General features: G+C 48.1%; 1 protein-coding gene across 2 annotated transcripts; it reads right to left on the minus strand.

Moving 5' to 3' along the window:
- Positions 1-1246: 1246 nt before the first annotated feature.
- Positions 1247-25663, minus strand: ATL3 (atlastin GTPase 3). 2 transcript variants are annotated; one of them, XM_088660002.1, is made up of 14 exons: positions 25631-25663; positions 20270-20889; positions 18458-18675; positions 17242-17385; positions 16235-16339; positions 14905-14955; positions 13956-14012; positions 12437-12529; positions 11306-11444; positions 9862-9989; positions 8151-8207; positions 6767-6838; positions 5665-6096; positions 1247-4427 (listed from the first exon to the last, which is right to left on the minus strand). In XM_088660002.1, exons 2-14 carry the CDS (start codon positions 20517-20519, stop codon positions 4332-4334), a joined length of 1842 nt encoding a protein of 613 aa, XP_088516128.1. In that variant the 5' UTR covers positions 20520-20889; positions 25631-25663; the 3' UTR covers positions 1247-4331. The 2 variants fall into 2 exon arrangements, with proteins under 2 accessions (XP_088516128.1, XP_034953666.1); XM_035097775.3 differs by lacking the exon at positions 20270-20889.
- Between the last annotated feature and the right edge of the window lie 1735 nt (positions 25664-27398).

The raw sequence follows: 27398 nt of genomic DNA on the forward strand, positions 1-27398 counted from the left end.
AACTACCACGAGACATTTTGCACGTGCAAATCAGGACAAAGGCTGGCGAAGGTCCTAAGGCTCTTTGCCACTCTAGAAAGTAAGTGCTCCCCATTGGGTGTGAACAGTGGTGTACTGGAGCAGCGATGAAGCATTGGAGGACCTTGGGGTCTCAAATTCCAGTGGCACCCTGTGCAACACCCAAATTTGGCACCCCTCTGCCTCTTGCGCCCCATTCTAAATGATAGTTGCAGCATCCCCAGCAATGCATCCGAGGCTCTGCACCCAATGAAACCAAACCAGTCACTCTCCCCGAAATCCAGCTCTTGATGAAGCAATGCCTCGTTGCTTCATTGCGCAAGGGCAATGATGTTCTCACCCGGGGCACTATTTGCCTTTCTTCTGCGTAGCACTTGGATCTTGGCAGCTGCCTTAGCTTCATATGCTTGAACTATGTTCTTGAACTACAACTCCCATCAGCAAGCAAGCAACCAAAGAATAATAAAGCCCCCACTTATGTGAAAGATGCTGCTGTTTTGGCTACATAAGTTGTGGCACAGAAAGAACTCAACAGGAATTAAAATGCAAAATGTTGTGTTACTCCTGGAGCCCAGCGCAGAGTACCTGATTTGCATGTAGAAGGTCCCAGGTTCAGTTCCTAAGAGGATGAGGCCACAAGTGATAGAAGAGGCCATTCTCTGCTGAAGTCAGAGTTAGACAATCCTGGGGAGGCTGGGTAAACGGCCTCACACGACACAAGGCAGCTGCCAATGTACGTATATGTATATTTAAAGAGGGCCCCTGGAAGGACACACGCTGCAAACTGGGTGTAGAAAAAAAGAGCAATTGATGTTGTAGAGTTGCTGTAGCTTAGCAAGTGTGAATCTGGTTCGAACCATGGATGATCAGTGGGAGGGTATATTGTGGCCCATCCAAGAGTAGGTAGATTGCATGCTCCTGGAGATAGAAATCATGGGCATGTTTCCTGGGTGACTATGAAGACTGACCAGAGAATGTGCATATTGCCCAGAGAATGTTCAAAATACACTCAAAATGTGCACATTCTCTAAGGTTTGGTGCAGATTATGCACAATTCCCTTCCCATGGACAGATTACCATATGTACTGTACACTGTCCATGAGGCCTGGTGAATGTGCATAATGGCCAGTTGTTATGCACATCATCCATTCAACTCACATTAACGTGTGTGTGTGTGTGTGTGTGTGTGTACACATGGGGAGGGAGGAACAAACACACATCAATTCAATACAGTTTCAGTATCTTGGTCTTTATTTTTGCAGTTGCAAAGTGGAATGCAATTCTTTTTTTGCGCTTTATAAATATGATTTGGCATCTACACTCCCTCCCCCACAGCATTGGTCCCCGGCTGAAATTTCTAATATAATGACTAACAAGCTCACAGAGGCAGTTCTTAAGACGAGGAGGCAAGGAAGTGCTCTCAACGAGAGAAAGGAATGATCACGCAACCTGGCTGTACGAGCACGTAACATGGGCAGTTATCAACAAAATTATTTCTTGGGGCAGGGGAGTAGCAGGTCCCCGATTTGAACTTAACACTCCCCTCCCTTCTTTGTAGAACCTGTGTGTTCCAAAGGGAGCCGAAAAGAGCTTCTTCCTTTCCTAACCAATCTGAGCTGCAAGCCAATTTCAACTGGTACGCAGCAACACAGAGAGGGGCATCCCCTTCTATACGATACATCCAATACAGAGGGGGAAAGAGTATGCGAGGAGGGAGATTTAAATTCAGGGTGACACTACTCATTGCCTGGTTGCAGAAAGCAGAAAACAAGAGTCACACCGTCTTGTTCTGTGCTCCTGCATAACCCTTCGAAAAGACACAGGCACAAACAGGTAGCCCACACCCCATTTCTTCAAAAGGTTACAGCAATGAGGCCAAGAACGACTCGCGCATTCCTTCCCCACAACCAGGTTATCGTGCAAATGTGCCCCTATATGCAAGTGAGAAAGAGTTAAGTTACCTGTCGATGAGCAATAGAACAAGTGGAATGTTACAGCCAGCTGGAGCTCTAGCTAAAGTCGCCCAGATGACTTCACTGCCATCACAGCCTTGGAAAAATGTTTAATCTCCCGCCCTGTCTGTGCGCGCATACACACGCTGTAAACCGTTAACACGAAACGTGCCGTTGGGAAAGGGGCACCGTGAAAAGCTGTCCCACGGGTGTGGGGGGAACCCTTTGGCTTGTCAGATGTTGCTGAACTACAGCTCCCATCAGCCCCTGCAAGCACGGTCAATAGCCAGGGATGATGGGAGCACCAAAGTTTCCTGGTTTACCAAAAACACAAGCGAGCTGTGGAATGGAGAGGTCAGCGGGACCACCCCAACAAGCAGAGCAGAAATGAATATTAAACCGTGTGGTGCCGGTTTCCCCCTCCGCAATTCAGTGGGCCTGGAAGCTGTCAGTGTCTTGTGCTTTTTGATCAGAATACTATTCCAGCTGCAAAGAGGAAAGGGAACAGCAAAGCAGCAAAAGGCAAGGCCGAGAAGGGAGCCCCCATCCCTGGCCTTATAAAGCTATTAAAAACCTGTGCGGAAAGGAAGAAACCAGGAATGTGAGAAGAGGCAGGAGTAACTAAGAGCCTTGAGCAGAATAATAATTATTTTTTAGGGTGCGGCACAGGAATCAGGGAGAGAGACGTTGGAACCGAAACAAGAACCGGACCCCCTCTGACCTGACATTTTTGGCATCCCAGCAGTCTTGAACTTTCTAACGGTCACACAGTGGGGCAGCCGTTGTTTTGTGGGGAGAGAAGGTTAGTGGGGTTAAGGGCTTTGTTTTGAGCACTTGTGAAGAATGGGAGTCTGCTTCCTCTCCCACCCCCCAACCCCCCAAATAAGACTTTAAGACTGTGAGCCCGCTTGGCCAATACTCCTTTCCCCAGTCCAGGCGATGGATCTCCTAGGCCTGCTCCCAGCCTTCTTGGAATAAATTTCACCTGACTCACAGGTCAATATCCAGAGCAGACTTGCACAATCTGTGTCCAACCAAGCCTGACCCAGCCCACAAACTGGAGACTGCATCTTGACACACACACACACACACACACTTATTTTTTGAAGTGCCAAACAGGCAACCTGCCCCCCCCACCCAATAAGAGGCTGTCACACATGGCTGTTTGGCTTGATGGGTCGCAGGTTGCTGATCTAGGCACATTCCCAGATCGCTGCTGAGAGCAAGGGCAGCCAACAGGGTGCAGATATCACAGAAGTACGACCAGCATCAGCCCAAGGCAGCAAGAAAAATGGACAGGGATTATGGGAGTTGTAGTCCATCAACATCTGGCAGGCACCATTGGGGGCCATCCCCGGCTTCTACGGTACACAGAGAGTTGCAGCCTACTACTCCCACTCAAGAGTAGACCTGCTGAAATAAACGAGTTAGTCATATCTTGCGGGTCTATCCTGAGTAGGACTAGCATTGGATGCATCCCTCTGAACAGAGGATTCAGCATTGCCACGGATATTCGGCTGCGCACACAGCTGATTCGTTCCCGCAGAGACGCCTGCCTGGAGCCTGGCATAGGGACACACTCAGCCCTCACAATGCATCACGGCTGCGCGAGAGCAAAAGCTGCAGGTGAAAGCAGGATGGGGGCAAAAGGACAGGGACCGCAGTTTCAGCGCCTGCAGGATGCTAAATAAATCAGTTCTTCCCTGAAAGAAGCCTAGTGATACTGTTTTCTAAGGCAACGGGCAGGACGAAGTGAGGGGTCCCTTCGCTGCCACAGGCACTAGGGTGCTTGCTCAGCGTCGCAAAGGCACAAGTTGCTGCTTCGGATTGGGCCCTGGCACAGGCCACAAAATCCGCATCTTCCACTTTGGGGCAAAGGATCCCCCCAAAGGAGGAGCCCCGCCAGCAAGATGGCTGCAAAGAGCTGAAGCACTGGAGGTTTCGCTGCCGGTAGTGGTGGAGCTGGTTCTTTTGGGGAGGGAGATAACAGCTGCCTCCCATCCCCAAGAAGAATATGCAGAAAGAGATAAGAAGGGGGTAGTGGAAGGAACAAGATCAGCACCTGACGTCTGGGGGGGGTGCCCCCCAAAAGCTCCCAGGCAAGGCACGAACTGGTACAGAACGTTAAAGCTGATTTTTCTTTTAAAGTGCACAAAAATTAAAAGGAAAGGGAGCAAGGGTAGCAGTTCCTTTTTTTAAAAAAAAGAAAGAAATATTAAATGTGAAGGGAGCAAATAATATCCGGAACCAGAGGCTGAGTTGCTCTCTAGAAGCCCTGCAAGCGATTCCTGGGTTTGCAGGCTGCAGCGAGACGGGTCGCTTCGGCCACGAGTTTGTAGCTTTCTCTTCCCTGCTAAGACCTCACTTGTTTTTCTTATTCTCGGGTCTCGGCCTAGAAGACGTTGGCGAGCTGCTTGCTTCCGCGACCTGAGTGGAGCTGCCTGTGCGGTTGGTGGCCTGGGGAGAGGGGAAGAGGCGGAGAATGGTTAGGTCATACGATCACGGGGTTGGATCACGGGGTTGGTCCTGCCCCATTCAATGCAGGAGTAACATTCAAAACACTGAATCGTTAAAAGACGTAACAGGTGGCATTCAGTCACACAAGCGCCTTCTGAGGAATTGAGATTCCTGCTCCTCCCTCCCCCATTTTTGTTCTTTTCACATTTATTCGAGGCCAGGGTCTACACATGAAGCAGGTGCTGCAAAAAACAGAACCGAGAGCAAGATCCCACTTTTGAACAGGTCTTTTCTTCCCCACCTCCCATCAGACGTCAAAGAAATTAACAACTATTCGACTTTTAGAAGACACCTGAAGGCAGCCCCATGTGGGGAAGTTTTTAATATTTGATGCTTTATTGTGTTTTCAATATTTTGTTGGGAACCGCCCAGAGTGGCTGTGGCAACCCAGTCCGATGGGCGACATATAAATAATGTTATTATGTTAGGACCGTAAGAACAGTCCTGCTGCATCAAGCCACTGGCTTATCCAGTCCATCATCCTGTTCGCACAGATACCTCTGGGAAGTTCACAAGCAGGAGACAGGCCTAACATGACTCTCCCTGCCTGTTGTTTCCCAGCAGCTGGGATCCAGAGCAGTGGCGTAAGGTGGATTGTCAGCGCCCAGGGACCGAAAGGTGGTCGTACAAGCCCAAGACCTCATCGCCCATCGAGCTGCAGCGGTCTGAGCCTGCGATGAGTGAGGCAGAGCGATGGGAGGGAGAAAAGAGGCCTGAAGTCACCTCATGAGGAGGGCAGACCTGAGGGCTGTGGCATCCTGTTTGCAAAGGAGGAGGCAGCTGCCAGAGCTTCTTGCCTCGGTAGATAGAAGCGGCAGCACCCTCCCCCTTAGCCAGCCTAGGGACGGGGCACACAAGGGCCTCCCTTTACCAGGCACAAGGAGGAGATGCCACTGCCCCAGCCCTGAAGGCCTGGCCCCGACGTGGCTTGGTGAGTGAGGGAGCCTGGTTGCGCCCCCTCACACCCTTTCCAAAATCTGCGCCCGGGGCCATGACCCCCCTGGACATCCCCATGCTACGCGTCTGATCCAGAGGCATATTGCCTCTGCTATCACACTGTTTCATTACGGTGGGTGTTTCTGGTGGTCCCTGCATGCCACGCAATACAGAATACGACAAATGGAAGCGCAGTTAATCCACAGTTAATCTACCTGGTGCTTTGTAGGCCGCCACTCACCCTTTCCAGCAGGAACTCGGCCGTAGTGTCAATGATGACGCCCAGCTCGCGGTACTGGCCTGAATAGCGGATGTAGCCCCAGGCCAGGAGGCAGAGGAGGAGGATCCCCACGAGAAAGGTGCAGAGCTGGGCAACAAAGCTGAGGCCGATATAGTTTGAGAAGTTGGAGCCCATGTAGAGGGAGATGATGAAGCTTATGATGGCGGCAGGCGTCCGGAACGTGTTGAAGATGTTCTTGCTCTGGTTGTGCTTGCAGAGGTCCTCGTAGATGGTGTTCATCTCCTTCACCAGCTCCTCCTCGTAGCGCTGGCTGAACTCCTTGCCCCCCATCTTTTTGATGGTCTGGAAGTGCTTCAAGGCCATGGCGCTCTGCACGCGGTGCTTCTCCTCCAGGAGGTCCGGCGCGACGTACGGCTTGTCCCCGCCACACAGCTGGGGGGCAGGACAGGGGATACAGGTGTTAAGACGGCCAACCTTCCAAAGCAGGCTAAGAACAACGCTGGCTAGTGCTCACACTGGGCGGAAGGCAAGGAGCCTGACAGTAGGTGGCGCCAGAACCAACGGCGGCCGGCATCAACTCACTCTACCATCTCGCCATCCTGTTTGCTGCTGAATTCTACAAGGGCATCGCTGAACTAAGGAGGAGAAAACTGAATGGGAACTGCCACATCCTGTACTGGTTGCAAGTAGGAAGGAAGGCAGGCAGAGTAGGTGGGTGGGGCCCAACCTCCACTGGCTATAAGCATCCTCTTTAGCTCAGTCCTAAGAAGCTGCCCCATCAGAGGTCAGACTACAGCTCAGAACTGGTGAGATAAAGGTTCAATGGGTGGAGAGTGTGTCATTGTGCCCTACCGTTTAGGGCGAGCTCAACTTGGGGAGGAATATCAAGACGTGAATGCCACTACCTTATAAACACATGCTGGTGCACTTGATGGGCTGTCTTGGTTGTACTTCTGTTCTTTGGGCCTGTTGGTCTCAACTGTTTCAATTGTTTCAGTTCAGAGCAATGTTTAAAGAAGAGCTTCTCTAACTGTTCTGTGCCATCACTTTAAAATGTGAATTTCTTGCTGTTTTATTGCCCCAACACCAACTCCCTTCTCACCTTCTCCATATTGGTGTAATACATGTCCTTGGCCGAAGCAACAGCAGCCAGGTTGTTGGCTTCAGCAGTAGCCTGAGAGCAAAGATCGTAAGATGAGCACAGGGATGTAATCAGTTCCACCGTCTGTGCCCCCCCCGCCCCCCCAACAAGGCACATTGCCCACTTCTGCAATCTTATGCCCTCCCCACAAACTGGGGTCCTTTCCATCCAGCTGCCAGAGTCACTTTGAGAGAACCAGGATTGGCTTGCTCAACTTCATCAATAAGACTACTTTGAGACAAGCATGTCTTTGCAATCATAAGGACCAGAAACTCCATTGCTTAAATATATTTGTAAAAAAGAGGGGTGAAGAAAAGCTGAGTTGTTGCAGGTAAGTGAGTTCTACGTTCCAGACTGCAAACTACCCACTTGACCATGTGCCCTGGCACCAGCGTCAGCCAGTGTTAAAAACTCAGATATATAAGCTGAGTGCCAAATGGCTCCTTAAAGCAAGGTTGCAGTCGCCAAAACAGAATGTTTAGTCACCATTTGGGGGCCAAACAGCTCAAAAGTCGTATTTTTCAATACAAATTTTGGTTCCTGAAATTCATTCCGATGGTGCAGAAAAAAATACCATGGACAGAATTCTACAGGATGTGTTGTCAGTGTGTGAAAACAGGCAAGATCCAAGGATCCCCAGGCATGCCTCCTAGCGCCTGGGCATCTTTAACTTGGTTGTAAGTGACCAATAGCCAGGTGCAAAACGCGTCTGACGAATTTCAAACACTGGAGCCAGCGAGTGCTGTGGGACAGTCAATTTAGCACCCATCACAAACAGGGAGGTGCTTAAGACCGCAGGGGGCATGCGATGTGGAGGGAGGCAGTGGAGAGCATGGCACCTGAGCTCCACGCAAAACCTTTGAGCAAGTTTCTCCCCTCGGCATGCTTCGTGTAGCTGCCTTCTACCCAGCTTGCCCCTCTGGATCTATCTAGCCCTGAAATAACATGGGAGACTGCCTTCTGCTGAGTGAGACTCACTGGGTCCATTTAGATTGCTAATGTCTAGCAGTGGCTCTCCAGGGTTTTAAAGAGGAAGCATTACTCCCACCTCTACCTGGGGACGCTGGGAATTGAACCCGGGACCTTCTGCATGCTGAGCATGTGCTCTCCCAGTGAGCAAGGGCCTTCCTCTTAAAAAGGAAGCAATGTGCCCTTCTTCCTGCAGATGCAATGGTCCACCTAGCTCAGCAATGTCTACACTTACTGGCAGCAGCTCTCCAGGGTTTCAGGCAGAGAGTCTCTCCCAGTCCTACCTGGAAATGCCACTGGGTGGGACCTTCTACCAAGCGATGGCAACTCCCCAAATAGGAACCTACTGTATCTTGCTACCCCAGGCAAAGCTCACCAGCAACATGGACTTGGGATGAGGCAGGTCCTCCCCCTGGTAGATCTTGATATAAGCCTGGAGGGAGGTAAGGTCAACAGTGTTCAGCTACAGTCATTTGCCAGTAACAAGAATACCAACACTAATTAGTTAACAAACAAACTGAGATCCAAAAGAACAGACTGAATCTTGAAGCTGGAATTACAGGAGGCTACTAAGGAGTCACAGGAGGGTGTTGGAATACCCGGTGCCAGTGAAACTGCTATCCAACAGAGAAGGAATGGCGTTTAATCTGTCTGAGTCACTTAAACAGAGGATATTTCTAAATGGAGCAGTTAATAGCTTTGTTGCTGGGACTATATTTCCCTCGAATCATCCTCCTTCAAATGGCCGGATCCTGTTTGGATGGTTGGGAATGGGTAGACAGTCTTCTGACCAAAGGCACTGAGAAAAAGAAACCTATCAGCCTTAGCAGTTACATTTGCGATACATCCTCTGAAAAGTTATTATAGCAGGGACTGGCAAATTTATTTTGTTCTTCCATTAGAATGTCTAGCAGGGGTCAACAAACTTTTTTAGCAGGGGACCAGTCCACTGTCCCTTAGACCTTTGGGGGGGGGGGCTAGATTTTGAAAAAAAAATGAACGAATTCCTACGCCCCACAAATAACCCAGAGATGCATTTTAAATAAAAGGACACATTCTACTTGTTTAAAAACATGCTGATTCCTGGGCCGTCCACGGGCCGGATTTAAAAGGTGATTGGGCCACATCCAGCCCCGGGCCTTAGTTTGGGGACCCTGGTCTAGTAACAATTCAACACAGTAACTTAAGAATAAAACAAGAGAGTCTGATTCCTGGACCGTCCACGGGTTGGATTTAAAAGGTGATTGGGCCGCATCCAGCCCCCGGGCCTTAGTTTGGGGACCCTGGTCTAGTAACAATTCAACACAGTAACTTAAGAATAAAACAAGAGAGTCTTAGATGGTAAAAGTACTAGCTGCCAGAAACAAGCGACACCTACAACAAAATGTCGCATTGTGGAGTGATCCTGCTCAGTGAACTAGCCAGTCGTGCCCTCTCCCAGGATACTCAATTCCATTTTCCCCTCTGGTGGCTTTCTATTTCTTTCCATCAACAGGCAGTCAACATTCTATGCCCAAGGAGCATGCTCAGTCCTCACATCCAACTGCGGAGGCAGAGCATAGCCATCGTGGCTAGTAGCCATCGCTAGTCCTTTCTCTTCCTGAATTTGTCTCATCCTCTTCTAAAGCCGTCCAAGTTGGTGGCCATCACTGCCTCCTGTGGCAGGGAGTTCCACCGTTTAACTACGCACTGTGCGAAGAAGTCCTTTCATTTACCTGTCCTGAATTAACATTAACATTCAGCTCCATTGGATGCTCACAAATTCTAGCATTTAAATGTGCCGGGCATCATTTTGCAAACTTCTGACATGTTACCTCACACCTGCCTTTGCTCTAAACTAAAAAGTCCCAAACGCTGGAACCTTTCCTCATAGGGGAGTTGTTCCATTCTGGCTGCCCTTTTCTGAACCTTTTCCAACTCCTTTTTGAGGTGAGGCGACCAGAACCATACACAGAATTCCAAATGTGGCTGCACCACAGAGTTGGCTGGAGCTGATGGGAATTGGAGTCCCGCAACATCCAAAGGCACACGGGTTCCGCATCCCCTGCCTTAAAGGGGGGGGGGAGAGAGAAAGAAACAAAGCATACCTTGAAGTACTCCAGCAAGCCCCGACAGGTCACTTTGGAACCGTTGATCTCCTTCTCCAAGAGCTGGCTGGAATCCAGCACAAATGGAATGAGTTTCTGCAGCTGTTCTTTAAACTCATCTGCAATGTCTGCGGGGGAAAATATAGACAGGGGGTAGGAGAGAATCGAAGGAAACTGCTCTCATTGGTGGATGGCTGGAATTCTGTGATTCCACATAAAAACACACCAAATACAACACTAGGTACACAAAAGGCAGCTGAGCACATAAACTTTCTTTTTTTAAAAAAAAAAAAGTGACAATTCTAGTCCTCATGACGGCAAAGCTATTCTTTTTCTCTCGACTCCCCAATAATTTTTATTGGTTTTCATGTAAATACCAGAACAACTACAGTAACCTGTCCAGAGTAGCACACTCTTATTAAGTTTCATATACAGCACACAGTACACAATCAATACATTTATTAATGCATTATCAGTTCAAGAGTCCTCTCCACAGAGATTCTGATAGCAAAGCTATTCTTGAAAATTTGTGTTCAAAGCCAGGGAAGCAGCTGAATTGGAAAGCAATACTTGACTTTGACCTTCCCATTCACAATTATTTCAGATAAATATACTGGGTTTTTAAAACAAAACAAAATCAAGTACATGAGGCAAAAAGATCAACAAGATAAAAACCTAAAATGACAACCAATTGCAAGAAAAATGAAGTTCTTTAAAAATGAAAGCAGAATAGATAATCAAATCAGAATCCTCCAAAAAAAAAACAGTTAAACAAAATCAAGCACATTTCTCTCAGGAGGTTGTCTAAATACAGACCAGGAGACTTTTTCCTCCCAGGTACCCCTGTGCCTTATCTCAGATAGTGGAAGGACCTGAACCTTGAAAGCAGGACCTCCGAGATGTTCATATGGGCAAAAACAATTCTGGAGATATTCCGGCCCTAAACGCTTTAGGGCTTTTAAAGGTCAAAGCGAGTGTCTTGAACTGAGCCCCAAAGCAAACTAGTGGAAGTCAAATCAATTATGCAAAGTAAGGAAGTGTGCAAAATCAGTTATGCAAATTTGAGAGAGCAAGTCAATTGGCATACAGGCCACAGAATTTCAACAGCCTTGTTGGAAAGTTATATATAATATTCCCCTCCACAAAAGCACATACAAGCACTCCCTTGGGTACCTCTGAAACATTGCATCACACCAAACCATGGTTAAGGAAGCTTAGCCATTGGTTTGTGGGACAACATAAGGGCTAGTCACATCAAACCATGGTTTGGTGGTACATGAACAGATCCTTCATATCCCTCGGGCTCGTGCACAACAATGCCCGCCCACCAGATCACAGTTTTGCCTTTTCACCTGCTGCTTCCATGCCCTGCAAACCAGGAACAAAGCAGAGTTTCTAATCCTGGCTTGCTGAGTTTGCCATTGGACAAACACGGGGCCCATACCTTTCAGACGCCCATCAAAATTCGGACTGGTGGCCACTTTGAGGCCTGGATGCGGCAGGAGGAAACAGTTGACCTTGGTGAAGCAGGAGTGGATGTGTTTCCGGACATGCTGGATCTCCTCGTGCTGGTGAGATTTCACCTGGTGGAGGGAAGGACCATAAGTCATCTCACTCTTTTCTTTTTAAAAAAATGATGAGAGAATACACAAAAAGAATTTCAAGTTAAGAACAATGTTAATTTCCAAATTGGAGGAAATATAAATGGACAAATTTAAGAAGGATGCTTGCATGTTGCAACGTGGTAGTAGCCTTGAGTTTGTCAACTTTCATCTATGTATATAAAAATGTAAAAACGGCATGTGGGTGTGTTTCCACTTTTCACCGAAACCGCTTGACCGATAGCGTTCAAATTTGCACACAACGTCCCATGCTGCCGTGAGATAAATCTCATAAAGTTTGCTAAGACAGATGTCACACCTACGCCATGTAAAAACCCCGTGTTACAGAACACACATCTCACCCAAAAGTGCATGCTGGGGAAAGAACCAGGTTGAAAACCAGCGCCCTCTAGCAGCGGCTACACTGGTACTACACCTATAAAACCTTCCCTCTCAACAGCACCTCAGCTGCTGTTTACGTACTAGGCCGAAGCCTTTACAGACTAGGCCGAATGGAGGTACTGACTCGCCTGGGTGGGGGTTGGGGGAGGAGGGGACGGGATAGGTCAGGACACGGTGAGGCCAGTCACAGGGATGACCTGGGGGTGGGGGGAAGAGGGGGTGTGATACGTCATGGGATGGGACAGATTGGGGGGAATCACAGGGAAAAGCCGGGGTGGGGGGAGGAGGGGGCGGGATACATCATGGGTCGGGACAGGTTGGGGGAAATCAGAAGGAAAAGCTGGGGTGGGGGGAGGAGGGGGCGTGATACGTCATGGATCAACACAGGGTGGTGGCAGTCACAGGATTAGCCACGACAACGCGTGGCAGGGCCAGCTAGTTTAAAATAAAAACCCAACAAAGGTTCTAGTCCTGTAGTTATTTTTCCTAATAAATCCATGCCATGACGACCTCCTCTCCGCCAGGTCTCCTCAAAGGGGTTCAGTTGCTTTTGGGTTTGTTTGCTTGTTTACCTCCAAACGCTTGTCTAAGAAACGCATACCGCCTTCCAGGCCGTAGTGGTACTCATATGGGAAGCTCCAGTCACGGACCAGGAAGATCAGGGTCTGGATGGGGTGAGAGAAGCGGCAGGCCTGAGAAGGGTCCTCAAAAATAGATCTTCTGAGAAAGTTTGGCTCAGTTCTAGCAGACAGGGAGGCAGGTGTGGCTGGAAGAGCCCCTTGAGAACCCAACCCAGTAAACCAGGGGTGGGGACACTGTCCATCCTATAGTCCAGCATCCTGCTTCATGCAATGAACAGCCAGATGCCCCAATGAGAAGCTCATGGAGGACACGAGAGAAACAGATCTCCCTCCATGAGAACAAGCTCTGCTTCCCCTGCATGAAATGGGAAGCCCCCCCCCCGACTGGCAGGGGTTTTATTTGGGGGGGGGTATATTCTGCAACATATCATTGACGCAATGATAGTGCTTTCATGATGGGTGTTATACTGGGCCGTCCACGCATTGTTCCATTTTAATAGATGTTCAGCGAGGCTTCCCCAGTGTTACCGCTGTCTGGAGGGAGGCACTCTTTGCACGTAACCACCCATAGCTGCCAAGTTTTCCCTTTTCTCACGAGGAAGCCTATTCAGCATAAGGGAATTTCCCTTTAAAAAAGGGATAACTTGGCAGCTATGAACTCCTCGACACCATCAGAAGCCCAAATCATCATGAATGTGCAACAGAAAGGATGCCTGGAGAGGCCAAGTGACATTATCTTTATTGAGCATTCCTTCTGATTTGTTTAGGGGGGTTGGCAGTTTAACAAGGAGCATTCATCCTGGTTTGGCTGTCTACATGCCTTGCAGTGCAATGAAGGTGGGTAAAAGAACAACCACCACCCACCCTGGGACATTTGTGGTATTAAAAGTTACAGGAAAGTAGTAGGGCAGGCACCAATGGGAAAGGAAGCAATACGTCCACCTAGATTTTTTTGCAAATACAAAGGATTGAAAGCGGGACCGCATCTAACTGCCCCAATACCATCATGAACCAAAGTGATCATGATTGCGCCATAAAAAGGATATTTGGAGGGGACCGGAAATATGTCAGGCAAGTGAGAGTAACTCAATGTATACAAACAGAAAATCCAATTTCACCACTCAGTTCAGTTCTACAAAACTGATCCACCTCTTATTGCACTCCACTGATCCTTGCAAGCAGCTCAGAGCATCGCCCTTTCACCGACCCAAGCCCTGGAAAAAAATCCTCAGAAGAACCTGTGAGGTAGGTTAGGCTGAAGGACTGAGTGCTCCAAGGTCGCCCAATAAGCTTTGTCGTTGAGCAGGGATTTGAAAAAACCACCCCTCTGCCCATTTCTCCCCACTGACCCCACTGAAATCTGCATCAAGCTTCCGTACAGTGGAGTAACAAATCTGCAGACTGTGCAAATCTGGGGTGTGCATGGACTGCGGGAAGTGAGGGTCCACCGGCCAATACTGTATGTGTGTCTCCCACCTCCTGGCCTAGCCCCATCTGTTCACATACATACCTGGAATGGCTTGAGGAAGCTCTCATCCATGGCCAGGCGTCCATACTCTGTAAAGAGCTACAAAAGGAAATTAAAAATATGCTGAATTTTGTTTAAAGATCTAAAGCAGCGGTTCTCAAAAAAAAAATTACCTGGGACACACTCTCAGAAAAAGAAATTGCTTGCACCACACCAAATTTTCTACTGTTAAGAAATGCATTGGAAAACAAAGAGAAACAATGCAATATCACTTGATGCTCTTGCTCTCATTTTGCAAATATATCCACATTCTGCAAATAAATAAGAATTATTTTGATACAGTACTATCCTATCCTACACTGGGACTATACCATACTACACTACACTGAAATGTTAAGTGTTTCTTTGATGGTCCTTGAACCTTCCTGCCACGCTTGCCATTCTCTCCTGCCACACTTTGAGAACCCCTGATAAGGGAATGGCAGTAACAGGTGTGCCCCCAACTCCAGGTCTCTCATGGCTTGAGCTCAGAAAGTATAAAGAACACAGAAAGAGATCTGCTGGATCAGACCAGCATCCTGGTCCTACAGTGGCCTACCAGATTATCATCACAGTAACCTGCAAGCCGGACTAGAGCTTGTTCTACTTGTAAACCACTTAGAAGCCTAGAGCTGTTCGGCAGTGGAATTTGCTGCCAAGGAGTGTGGTGGAGTCTCCTTCTTTGGAGGTCTTTAAGCAGAGGCTTGACAGGCATATGTCAAGAATGCTTTGATGGTATTTCCTGCTTGGCAGGGGGTTGGACTGGATGGCCCTTGTGGTCTCTTCCAACTCTATGATTCTGTGATTCTATCCTGGCATCACGTAGTAAGTATAAATAAACAGGAATTATAGCAACCACCACCAGCACAACAACTGCATCCCCTTTTGTGTTCTGCACAGCACCATGAGCATTGCAAGGGGAAATGTTTTTCTTATTTTACTTATCACCTACCTGTAGCTGCTGCAGATCATCTTCCTGGATGTTCTGAGACAAGTTGTAGATCTAAAAAGGGGGAAAGGGACAGCTGCAATGGTGAAAAAAATCCAGAAGGGCAGCCGCCTTAGCCTGCTGCAACAAAGACTCTTACGGCTCATTAAAGATTGCCTTAACTGATTTAATCTGGCAGAAGGTCCCAGCCTCACTCCCTGGCATCTCCAGGTGGGGCTGGAAGAGACAGCCGCTTCCCAGTCAGTGGAGGCAACACTCAGCCAATGGCCTCGCTCAATATAAGGTGGACCAATGGCCTCACTCAGCATAAGGCAGCTCCCGACATTCCTAGATGCTTTCACTTAGATTAGTCCAGGGCTTCCCAAACTACAACTCCTATCATCTCTGACCGCTGGTCCTGGTACCTAGAGATGATGGGTGTTGTAGTCTAAAAACAGCTGAAGACCCAAGTTTGGGAAACCTTGGACTAGCCTTTCTTCAGGGCCCAGGGATGAATAGGGAAACAACAGGAGAAAATTCCACCGAATTTTTAGATCTTGTTCTGTTTTGCCAGCTTTCACTTTCTGGGACGGGATTTAAATATACTGTCACAGTGGCCGGAGTGGACTACTGCAGAGTAACGACGCTACGCAGCTCTGCATTTTATTCTTTTATTGGTGCTGCGTATTTACAGTGCTCAAGTCATTGCTATTTACACGGAGTGATGTTGTCAGTCGGTTTCAGAACCTCCTAATGGCTTTTGGCGCGTCTTTCTCCAACACAAAAGCTTTGGCAGACCCATCCTCTTTCCCCTCCTCTTTCTGCGTAATTCCGGAGTTGGGGGGATGGGTCTCCCGCCCTTATTCGCCCCTTCCTGTCCCACCTGGGACCCTGGCTCCTCTACCTTGCCTGAGCCTCGGACACGACTTCCTGCTTCCCCACTGGAATCGGAACTCTCTCTGCTTCCCCCTGTGCTCGGGGATTGGCTTGAACTTAGGAGGGGAGGGACTTCGCGATATCCCCTGTCCCTCACATATACATAATTAAATATAACCCTCTCGGGTCTCCAATAGGCTCCCCAAGCTCAGGCTCCTGATTGGATGGGTGAATATATATATTTATTTATTTATTTATTTACTTACACACTCACATGCATACACACACACACACTTCCAAGGCCAGGAGAGGCCTAGCGACACAGACTGCCTTCCCAGAAACAACCCGGCTTTCGTGTCTTGATTGTAGCCGCCTTCCCCTCCAATCGATGAGGAGGCGTGAGTCCCATCACACGCCCATGGCAAAAGCCCATGCCACACCTTATTCAAACGACAACCAAAAAACAGGGGACACTCACCTGAACAGAACTCGTCATGGTGCTGAGAGCAAAGATGGTGGCACAGTCCTTGACTGTTGACTGGCTGTCAAAAGCTCCCTGGGTGTCCATCAGCACGACCGCCACCTGGAAGCACAGGTGAGAGCATTAGGCTCCAGTGCTCCTTCCACCCCCCAGTTTCCCACTCTCCCCACCCCCTGGCATTCTGTGGTCTCTGAACATACTCAGTCCTTGCTGGATTATTATTAATTTTTTAAGGGTTGGGGTGGCTGGGGAAGCAGTGTGGCCTGGGGAAGAGTCCAGAGGACATGATAGCAAGGAATGGAGGGTGTCATGAAATAGGCACAGAGTCAGAGGCTGCAGGGGTACTAGATGGGGAGCTGGGTCTGGGCTCAGAGCTGGCTGTGGAAGTTAGGGAGAGCATGGGGTCTCAAGTGATGGGGCAAGAGCTTGCAGAGAAACTTCCCAGACCATTAGGGCCTTTAAGGCACTGCTCATGCTGCACAGAAAAAAACCTTTTTGGTCCTGAAATTCTGATGGTGGAGATAAAATATAACTGATAGAATTCTACAGGATGGGGTATTATTGTGTGAAAACAGTCTGGCTAATTTCTACAACTGCTAAGAGCCTGGACCCTCTCATCAACACCTTCTCCTGAGCCAGAAAAAAAGCCAGACGTTTCCCAACAGTCCTGCAGTGTCAGAAGTGTACCAGGAGAGAGGAGATGGCATGAAGGAGGACCACAGGGTTGGCCCTTTAAGGTTCTGACGGTCTCCCAAGGGGGTGGAGCTTGGAGGAAGCAGTCTGCAGGAGGGCCAGAAAGTTGCTCCCTTGGAGCTGTCCATGGTCCAGAAACCTTTGACCCGCCGTGCCTTTCACCATGGGTTCTGGCAACAGACCAGAACACAGCAGAGGACCACATTTGACCCTCAGTCCTGAGGTTTCCTACTGTGGCCATGGAGGGGTGAAGAAATGTTTTCGCTTTCCATTTTAATCAAATTCCAACTCCTTCACAACGGCCCCCATACCTTCTTTCCACTTGGTTTCTCCACAATGAAAACTTCGCTCCAGATTTGGATGCCTGTGGTGTCCGGGTCAGATCCACCACGCCAGGAAAAGCCTGTCAGGGGTTCATCCGTGTCGCCCAGCCAATTGATGCTGCCCCCTTCTTTCTACAGAACAACAGGGAAACAGCACAAATAAGGAAACTGCCTAGTACAACAAGAATGAGCCATCAGGCTCCCACGTGCCCCCCTGTAAGAGAATAGCAGCTCCTGCTTCCAGTTTTGACAAAGGCTTCCAGTCCTATTACAAACCTGCAAAACTGTGGCTGATTCTATCTCTAGCTAAATAAAACAAACTGGAATCAAAACATGGTCTGATCTCATGATGCAAAAAAGCCCAAACAAAACCTGATTGCAGGGATCCACCAAAAGTTGGGGGACTGAAGATGAACAGAATGTAGGCTCTTTGCAAATACTGCACAGTCAAACCTCGGTTTAAGTACGCTTCGGTTTGAGTACTTTCAGTTTAAGTACTCCGCGGACCCGTTTGGAACAGATTAATCCACTTTCCATTACTTTCAATGGGAAAGTTTGCTTCAGGTTAAGTACGCTTCAGGTTAAGTACAGACTTCCAGAACCAATCGTGTACTTAAACCAAGGTACCACTGTAGGAGCTCTGTGTCTATTTTGTTTTACTTGTGAAAATTCTCTCTTAAGCATGAGGTACATTGTTTTAAAAAATAATGCTTATTTGTTTATTTATTTAAAAAATTATATACCACTATTCATTTTTTAAAGAAAAAAATCAAGTGTACAACAATTGTACATAAAATCACGCAATAAAAATCATATCGAAAGTTAAAATCAGAAATCAGCTAATTATTGCAGAAAGATGCATTCTTAATTGCCTGCATAAGCCTGAGGGAATAGGAAAGTTTTCAGCAGGCATTTAAAAGTTGGCACAGAAGGCACCTGCTGAATCTCTACTGGCAGAGTATTCCACAGGGTTGAGCCGCTGACACTAAAGACTTGATTCCTTGTTAAATGACCCTTGTCAATTTGGAGAACAGTCAGCAACACTCCTGTAAATGATCTCAAGGACTGAGATGGGCTGTTAAGGGTTCATTCAGGTGTTCCCTGAGGTTCCCTGGCCCTAGGTCGTTCTGGGCTTTGTAAATTAATAAAGGATCTTTAACAATAGCAACAGACAACGAACCAGCGAACAGGGGGATGGGCTCACCTGTGTGTACATATAACGCAGCAGAAAGTCCAAGAGGAAGGATTTGCCTTTGCGGAAGGCACCGGCCACAGACACCACCACCACATCAAGGTCCCGGATAGCATCAGTCAAGAGAACACGGCTCAGCGCCTTCTCATCCAGCTCAAAGGAGTGTTTGTCTTTATGCACCAGCACAATCTGCACTGGGCCAGGCTTCACTCCCCCCATGGCATCCCCAGCTGCACAAAGGAGAGAAAGGGGGCTGGGTATCAATACACAACAACAACAACAACAACAACCAGGCTAGCAAGGCCTGCCCACCCCATACATTTAAAGCATGTTTATAGTACTTTCAACAGTCATGGCTTCCCCCAAAGAATCCTAGGAACTGTAGTTTATCCCTCATCAAGCTACAATTCCCAGCACCCATAACAAACCACAGTTCCCAAGATTCCATGCGCTTTAAATGTATATTAAATACATTTCAAACATATTAAACGTATATAAACACACAACTCTTTGGATATGCCAAGATTAGCATGTCAGCAGTTTCTAGTGCTTTTTTTACCTTTGCATGTAAATAAGGTAAAATGATTTGTGCTGTTGAATTGTCACGTCTTAGGACATTAACAGGTACGTATTTCAGCAGTAACAGCTTCCAAGGAAAGCTTTGAATGGATATAGCATTTAAACCACATGAAGTGCACATTGATTCCCCCACCCACAAAAATCTAGTTATTTGAGCTCAAGTAATTTTTGTCCCTGGGATAATGAGAATCACGCAGGAGTAAAATTAAACCAAGCATACTCTTTTTAGTTTTGTTAAGCTGAAGATCAGACCTAACATATTTGGCTGAGGTTGGATGGCCCTCTGTACCGGATGCTTTAGTTGAGATTCCTGGGTTCCAGGGGGTTGGACTACTAGATGACCCTTGGGTCCCTTCCAGTTCTACAATTCTTTGATTCTAAGACCTCAATCAGTCTAGGGCAGGGGTGAAAAACATGTGGCCCTCCAGATGTTGATGGACTCCAATGGGCCTGGGCGATGTATCAACACATCGTCCAGGACCAGTTTGAGGGCCAGATCACAATGGCGTTTGGACGTATATCACAGGTGGGGCTTGTCAGTCAGCTGGCATCTTAACTTCCTTCTCTGGCCAAGCAAGCAGGCCGCCTCCTTTCTCCCTTCGCTGGGTGCTGGCAGCGGAGGGAGTGGTGGTGGTAGCTTCCTCCTGGTGCCTCACAGGGCCGGGGCTGGTGCTCCATCCTGACTATGGTGTATCACCTTATTGAGATGTTTAGCTGGTGATAGATCACGAAAACCTGATATCGCCCAGCCCTAGACTCCAACTCCCATGAGCCCCAGCCAGCATGGCCAATGGTCAGGGATGATGGGAGCTGTAGTCCATCAACAAGTGGGAGGAGACACATAAGTTTCTCACTCCAGTCCTGGATCGATTAAGATTCAAACACACACACACACACACACACACACAGAGAGAGAGAGAGAGAGAGAGAGACCACCTCACAGAGTTGTTGTGAAGATAAAAGGGGGGGGGAGAGCCATCTAGGCCACCTTGAGCTCCTCACAGGAAAGGTGGGATTTAAACGTCAAAATAAATAAAATAATATATGCACAGATACAGAGAGAGATTAGCCCGTGTGTATATATGTATGTGTAATTTCTGCCTTGGTATTAAGTGGCACAGATGGAATACTCTTGCCAGGGCTACTGAAATTCTGGCACGCTAGAAACCCCACACACCGGATGCCCCACAGATCGACCTGCCTTATTATCGCAGCAAACAGGAGCCCCACTCGTTGGCTTCTCACCATCCATGTGCACGGATCCAAACCGATCCAGGAGAGGCACTTCCTGAGGCGAGGGTTCACACCTCCATGGCTCTCGCCGGCCGGGACCACTCACTGCCCCGCGAGGCCGGGTCAGAGGAGCCCACCTGTGCAGGCAGACTGTGCGAGGTATTATGGGCCGCCTGGGGGTGGCATCCAGCCAACTGGGGCAGCTCCTCGAGGGCCGCAGCTTCCGTTGCAAGCCTGGCTTCTTCTTCTTCCGGGCTTTCATGAGCTTTCAAACCAGTGAGGGCAGGAGGAGGCTAAAAGGAAGCAGGGCTTCTAGAGGACAAAATCCATCCTCTCTGGCCCAAGGAGAACATAACAATCCGGTCTCCACGGCAACAGCAGCCAAAGGGCTCACTAGGCCGAGTTCCAAGGAGGGACCATTATTTCACTCAGGTTTCTCTCCTTTCTAACCCTCCTTTCCCCCTCCTCAGGAGGGGTCTGGAGGGCCACATGGGCAACTGAACCTGAGGTTCCCCACAATGAAACACTTTTGCTACGCAAAAAGAACCCTTTTTCTTTCTCCCCTGAACTCAGCAGTTTGCAAGCTGTCGAGTTAGGACCACACCAGCCTCCTCTCTGATCTTCTTATCTGCCTGGTTGGAAAATAGGCCAATTAAATTAACATCACCTTTGAAACCTCTGTTTTCCTGCCCAAGTAATTCAATGGGCCACCTGCTCTTAGCACTGCAACAGCACAGGCTAGGAGGAAATTAAACACAAGGAAATTTTTATTTTCTACCCAGCCAACATCAAGGAGGAAAATATTACGGCAGCAAACGGCATTAAGGTAAATAAAATGGCATTCATAAAGCAAATTAAAAATACACCACCAGTCAGTATTTTGGCTTAGAGAATCATAGAATTATAGAGCTGGAAGGGGTCCCAAGGGGCTTCTATTCCACCCCCAGCTGTGCAGGAATTACAGCTCAAGAATCCGTGACAGGTGGCCATCCAACCTCTCTTTAAAAACCTCCAATGAAGGAGAGTCCACTACCTTCCAAGAGACTTGGTTCCACTGTCAAACAGCTCTTGTTGTCAGAACCTTCTTGCTAATGTTTAGTTAGAATCTCCTTTCTTGCAATTTGAATCTATTGCTTTGGGTCCTACACCCCGAAGCAGCAGAAAACATGCTTGCTCCATCATCCATGTGGCAGCTCTTCAGGTATCATATCACCTCTCAGTCTTCTCACGCAGCATGGAGTGGTACTGTAAGTTCCCTAGATCTGGATCCTGCACCTTTCTTGATGCAGCCTAGAATTGCATTAGCTTACTTTGCTGCTGCATCACACTGTTGACTCATGCTAAGCTTGTGGTCTACCCTACATGATTTTCACACGTATTGCTGGCAAGCCAAGTGTCCCCCATCCTATATTTGTGCATCTGATCATCCCTGCTTAAATGCAGAGCTTTACATTTGTCCCTTTTGAAATTCATTTGGTTAATTCTGGCTTAGTTCCCCAAACTGTTAAAGCCATCCTGATTCCATCTTCTGAGGTTAATTTGTTATAACGCTTATGCGAGTTTTAATGTTTGTTTTTGTAAAACACTTTTGGCATCTTTTGAAAATGGATGAATATATGTAATTAATAATAATAACAACAATAATACAACTATTGTTCCACACCCACCCACCCGCTTATTAAGCTTATTTCCAGATCTAAGCTGCCAACCCCAGATAATCAGAAGCAGCATAATGCAGAAATTGTTGTTAGGCCTTCCCCGTAGGTGCTGCTGCCTAGAGCAGCTGTGTGGAAGGACTGGGCACTGTTGCAGCTGCTAGCAGGTAAGAAAGGTTGCTCAAGAACAGCAGAGATAAAGCTAATACAGTGGTACCTCTAGTTACGAACTTAATTTGTTCCGGAGTGTATTGTGTAGTAGTTACCAGAACATCAGACAAGAACTGGGGGAACCCAAGTTCAAATCTGCACCATTAGACTTCATTCACTGCAACATTTCAAGGTTATGGGTCCAAACATATTGGCTATGTCTGCTTGACAATTTTCAGGGCAGCTAGAGAGTAGGGGGAAGAAGAATCCAGTTAAAATGTCTCCTGGAAAGATTGCTGCTGCTAAAATACCTTCGTCAGAGGTGCCCTAAGCTACAGTTCGGAAGAGGGTTTTCCACACTCCTCTGAAACTTAAAACTTCCGTGAAAGGAAAAAGGCAACACTGAACACACCCAGTGGGGGGGGGGAATACAATTCACTCACATACCATGAGCTCTGCCAGCTAGCCGCTGCCTGCAGTGAGTCAGAAACCTCAACCGCTCCCTCGAAATCTCGGCCTGTTTTGCATTTAGCAGAAGAAGTTGCCACTTGTCTGGAAGGGAAGCCTCTCCACCATCTCCTCTGCTCCATGAAGCAGAGGCCTACACAAGTGCTACCTCTCCACAACCCATCACATCTTCTGTGGCCTCCCAGCACCTCAATAAAGCAGAACCCCCGTTTCTGCAAACTCAACTCATAAGCAAAGCATTAAGGCAACAACCATTTCGCTCGCCTCTCCACTCCCACAACTGGCATTTACAGATATGCTGCCTCTAAACAGGGAGGTTCCATTTAGCCATCACAGGTAATAGCCCTCAACAAACCTCTCCTCCTCTATGGAAGGACCACAGCTCAGTGGTACAGCATCTCCCTTGCATGCAGAAAGTGCCAGGTTCAAACCCAGGTAGCTGAGGTAATGTCCTCGCCCTACCTGAAACCCTGGGGAGTTGTTGCCAGTCAGTGTAGACAATACTGAGCTACAGGGACAAATATCCTGGGCTCAGGATATGGCAGCTTCCCATGTTCCACGTCGTTGTGCAAACCCCTATTTTGATATCATCGGAGCTCGCAGAACCGCCAGCTAGCTACGCCTCGTGGCAGCAAACGCCTTTATTCAATTACTGTCACTGCTCGTTAAAAGATATTGTGCCTTTCAGTGGCGTAACAGCACCTGAGGCAACTTGGAACTGGTGAAAGAGCTTCAGAAGCGTTCAGGCTGCAGCAAAACAAAGTCCTATGTGGCAAGCAGATGCTTCTCAGGAACCCACAAGTGAGAAAGCAACTCTCCCCAATCTGAGCAACCGGTATTCAATGGCACTGTGCTTCTGATTCTGGTAGCAGTGTGCATCCATAATTGGTCTTATGCTTAAAACAACAGGAGGTAGAGATGGTCACCAGCTTGGAGGGCTTTAAAAGGGGATTAGACAAATTCATGGAGAGGAGGACCACATGTGTCATCCGCTCCCGCCCCTTTGAATGCAGGAATCTTTTTGCCCAACATGGGGCTTGAACCCATGATTAAAAGTCTCATGCTTTTCCAACTAAGCTATCCCAGCAGTATCGATGGCTACTACCCACAAAGGCTATGTTCTATGCCTCTGAATGCCTGTTGCTGGGAATCACAGGCGGGCAGAGAGTGGCTGTGCTCATGTCCTGCTTGTGAGCATCCCACGTCCATCTGGTCAGCTACTGTGGGTTTAATAGGCCATTGGCCTGATCCAGCAGCCTCTTCTTATGTCCTTACAACACATAAAAATATAGTAAGCCAATACAACCGCATAATAAACATTGTATGTGAGTGAGCATAACCAAATGTTTAAAAAGGCGCATAGGAAGCTATCTTACGCCAAGTTAGACCATTGGTCCATCTAGCTCAGGACTGTCTGCACTGACCAGCAGCAGCTCTCCTGGGTTTCAGGCAGGGGTCTCCCCCAGCCCTACCTAGAGATGCCACTGGGGATTGATCCTAAGGCATTCTGCATGGAAAGTGTGTGTTCTACCACTGAGCTGCAGCCCTTCCACTGAGGCTTGTTGAAACAAAAGTTTTAAACTGGGGCTGAAACGCCATCAGGGAAGGAGCTCAGCAAATACCCAGTTCCAGCTTTTGGGGCATCGCTGTGGGGAAAGCACTCTCCCACTTACCCACCAACCAAACTTCCGTCCCTGGCAGTGGGAAGCAGAGAAGATCCTCCCCATGTGGGCCTGCTTGAATGGAAAGGCTTAAGCAAGATAATGTAACCCTTCCAGTATCTGAAGCAGTTTAAGACTCGTGTGCTTTGTGCATGAAGAAGTTGCCATTGCAGCAACCTTCTTCAGGAGTCCGCTGAAAGGTAAAATTGCCACACCACCTAGATCAGTGATCTCGCCCAACATGGCAGCAGCGTGAAGCAGCGAACAATTGAGAAATATGCTGAAATACCGGTACTGGTCGGGGAATTTGCCTGCCAAATACTGTTGAACCTGGAAGAGGGGCTTGTCCAAGCGCAACTTCCGTACATTGCATGCGTGTTTGAGGCGGATGCTAAACACGGGTGATTTAATGAAGGAAGACAAGGAAATAGCCTTGAAAATAAGATCCTCCTTTCCATACTCCATCTCAGTTGAGCTCCCACAGCAGAAATCCTGCTCACACTTTTCTTAGAAGTGAGTCCGACTGAAAACAGTGGTGCCTAACTTCAGAAACATGTGTGGTTAAAAGTTCAAAATAAAGAATTGTGCAAGGCTCACTACCTTCAGGTTGTGCATGGAGGGAGAAGAGAGGAAGAATTGTGTCTAGACGCTGCATTCTTATGAAGGTGCTTCTATACGTTTTATACCATCCCTACAGGGGCAACCCAGACTACCCCATTCCAATGGGGTGTTTGCATTCTCCCCATATAAACTTCAATCCATGGGGCAGTGTGGCTCTCTAGATTTTGTTGTACTTCAACACCCATCATCCTTGGTGACCATGCTGCCTGGGGCTGACAGGAGTCCAACAGCAACAGGAATCATAGAATTGTAGAGTTGGAAGGGACCGCAAGGCTCATCTAGCCCAACCCCCTGCAATGCAGGAATCTCGAACCCACGACCCTGAGATGAAGAGTCACATGCTCTACCAAACAAGCTTCCATGCCCCAGTCCCCCAACTTGGCCTCCAGAGGCATTCTGGCTCTGCCACAGAGTTTGCGTCTAGTACTACAACTCCCATTATCCATGAGTATTTATCACACTTGCTGTGGCGGATGGAAGGTGTAGTCCGATCTTGAGAGTTGTAGTCCGATCTTGAGAGCATCAGGTTGGGGAAGGAAAGTAAGTTTCCACTGTCCTTGGAAAGGGAGGGGGACTCCATGCATTTCCCCCACAAATGGTCCCTGCCACTATATGGGGCTCTTTGCATTCTGCTCCAGAGGCACCTCATCCCTATAGGGGACCCAGGCTCCCCCTCCCCATCTTGGGGGCGGTGTTCATGCAGTTTCTCCACAGAGGCCTTATTTTCCATAGGGAGGGGGGATATTAACACACACACACACACACACACGCAAAAAAGTCGGTTGATTCAAATCCGAATAAGAAAAGAGGGCCCTTACCGCCCGCCGCCAGCTTGACTCTGTTCGCAGCTACCGCCGCCGAAGGAATGACACGAAGCCACCTCCTTCCCGCCCTCCTTCCCGCCCCATCTCGGAGTAGGCAAGAGGCGGGGTCGCCGCCAGGCATGAAGCGGGGAGAGGAGGAGGGCAAGGAGCCTTGGGGAAGGGTGCATGCTGGGAATTGGAGTCCCTGCAGCCGCCGTCTCTCGCCCAAGGAACTGGGAAAGGAGAACCCAAGGGAACTACAACTCCCAAGAGACCAAGGGGTGGAGAATCACGGAAAGGACGCGCTCTCTCGCTCTCTCTTTCCCTCCCTCCAAGGGAGTATCTTGGGAGAAGCAGTTAGACGGAAGAGGTCGGGCTTCTTTCAGAGTCGCCAGGGAGGAGCTTTGGAAGCGCTTGCTGGGGAAGGCATCCTGTTTTTGAGGATCACAGCGGCTCCTTATACCTTTAAATTTTTAATTTAAAACATTTTAAAAAAAACAGCAGGCCGCTTCTTCGCAGATTTGCAGGAAAAGATGATCATTTATATGCAACTTTATAAATAATCACAAATGTTTACTTTATAAATAATGATTTGTAAATAGAAATCATCAGGACATAGGAATAACCTGCTGGGTCAGGCCAATGGCCCGACAGCATCCTGTTGTCATAGTGGCCAACCTGTGGGAAGCCTGCAAGCAGGATTCCAGCACAAGAGCACTGCAACAGCAACTTGCAGAGGCAGAACATGGCCATCCAGGCTAGTGGGTATCGATAATCTTATCCCCCATGAATTTGTCTAAACCTCTTGAAGCCATCTAGGTTCATGGCCATCAATGCCTCCTGTGGAAGTGAGTTCCATAGTTTTTAACTATATAGTACAATGCTTGAAGAAGTCCTTTTATCTGTCCTGAATCTTCCAAATGTCAGCTTCGTTGGATATCCCCAAGTTCTAGTGTTATGAAAGAGGGAGAAAAAACATTTTCCTGTCCACTTTCTCCACTCCATGGGCATAGGCAGGGGGGCAGGTGCCCACCATCACGTAAATAAATAAAAACTTAACTGACTAATCGCTTCACAGATAGCTCGGTTCTGCCCCCCCTCCCCCCAAAAAATTCTGGCTATGCCCGTGCTCCACTCTATGCGTAATGTAATACTGTAAACTATATTGCAACCTCTTGCTCACTTTTTCTCTAAACTAAAAAGTCCCAAACGTTGCAACCTTTGTCCATCACCTTGATCATTTTGGTTCACCATTTCTGACTATTCCAACTCTATCCTTTTTGAGATGAGGTGACCAGAACTGTACAATATATTCCACATTTTTATTTTTATTATTAACATGTACATCTCCACTTTCCTCCAAATAGCTGAAGGTGGAATACATGCTTCTCCCCTCTTCCCATTTTATCCCCACAACAACCCTGTGAGATAAGTTAGGCTTAGAGACATTGCAGTGGTCAGGGGATCTGAGGATTTGTGTTTCTGGTGTCCAGGAGATAGGTAAACTACAGTACAATAAATAACAGCAATAATAAAACACGAGTTACAGGTTTATCATGTGTCATTATCACAGTACTGTACAGTCAAACCTCGGTTCTCGAACCGCTCCATTGCCGAATGTTTCGGCTCCTGAACGTCAAAAACCCAGAAGTAAATGCTCCGATTTTCAAACATTCCTCGGAAGGCGAACATCCGACGCAGCTTCCGCTGTGCAAAAACCTAGCTGTTGGCCAATCGGAAGCTGCATCTCAGAACTTGAACGTTTCGGAATTCGAATGTCCTT

Source organism: Zootoca vivipara, chromosome 16, assembly GCF_965207765.1.
Source record: "Zootoca vivipara chromosome 16, rZooViv2.hap1.1, whole genome shotgun sequence".
NCBI lineage: Eukaryota > Metazoa > Chordata > Lepidosauria > Squamata > Lacertidae > Zootoca > Zootoca vivipara.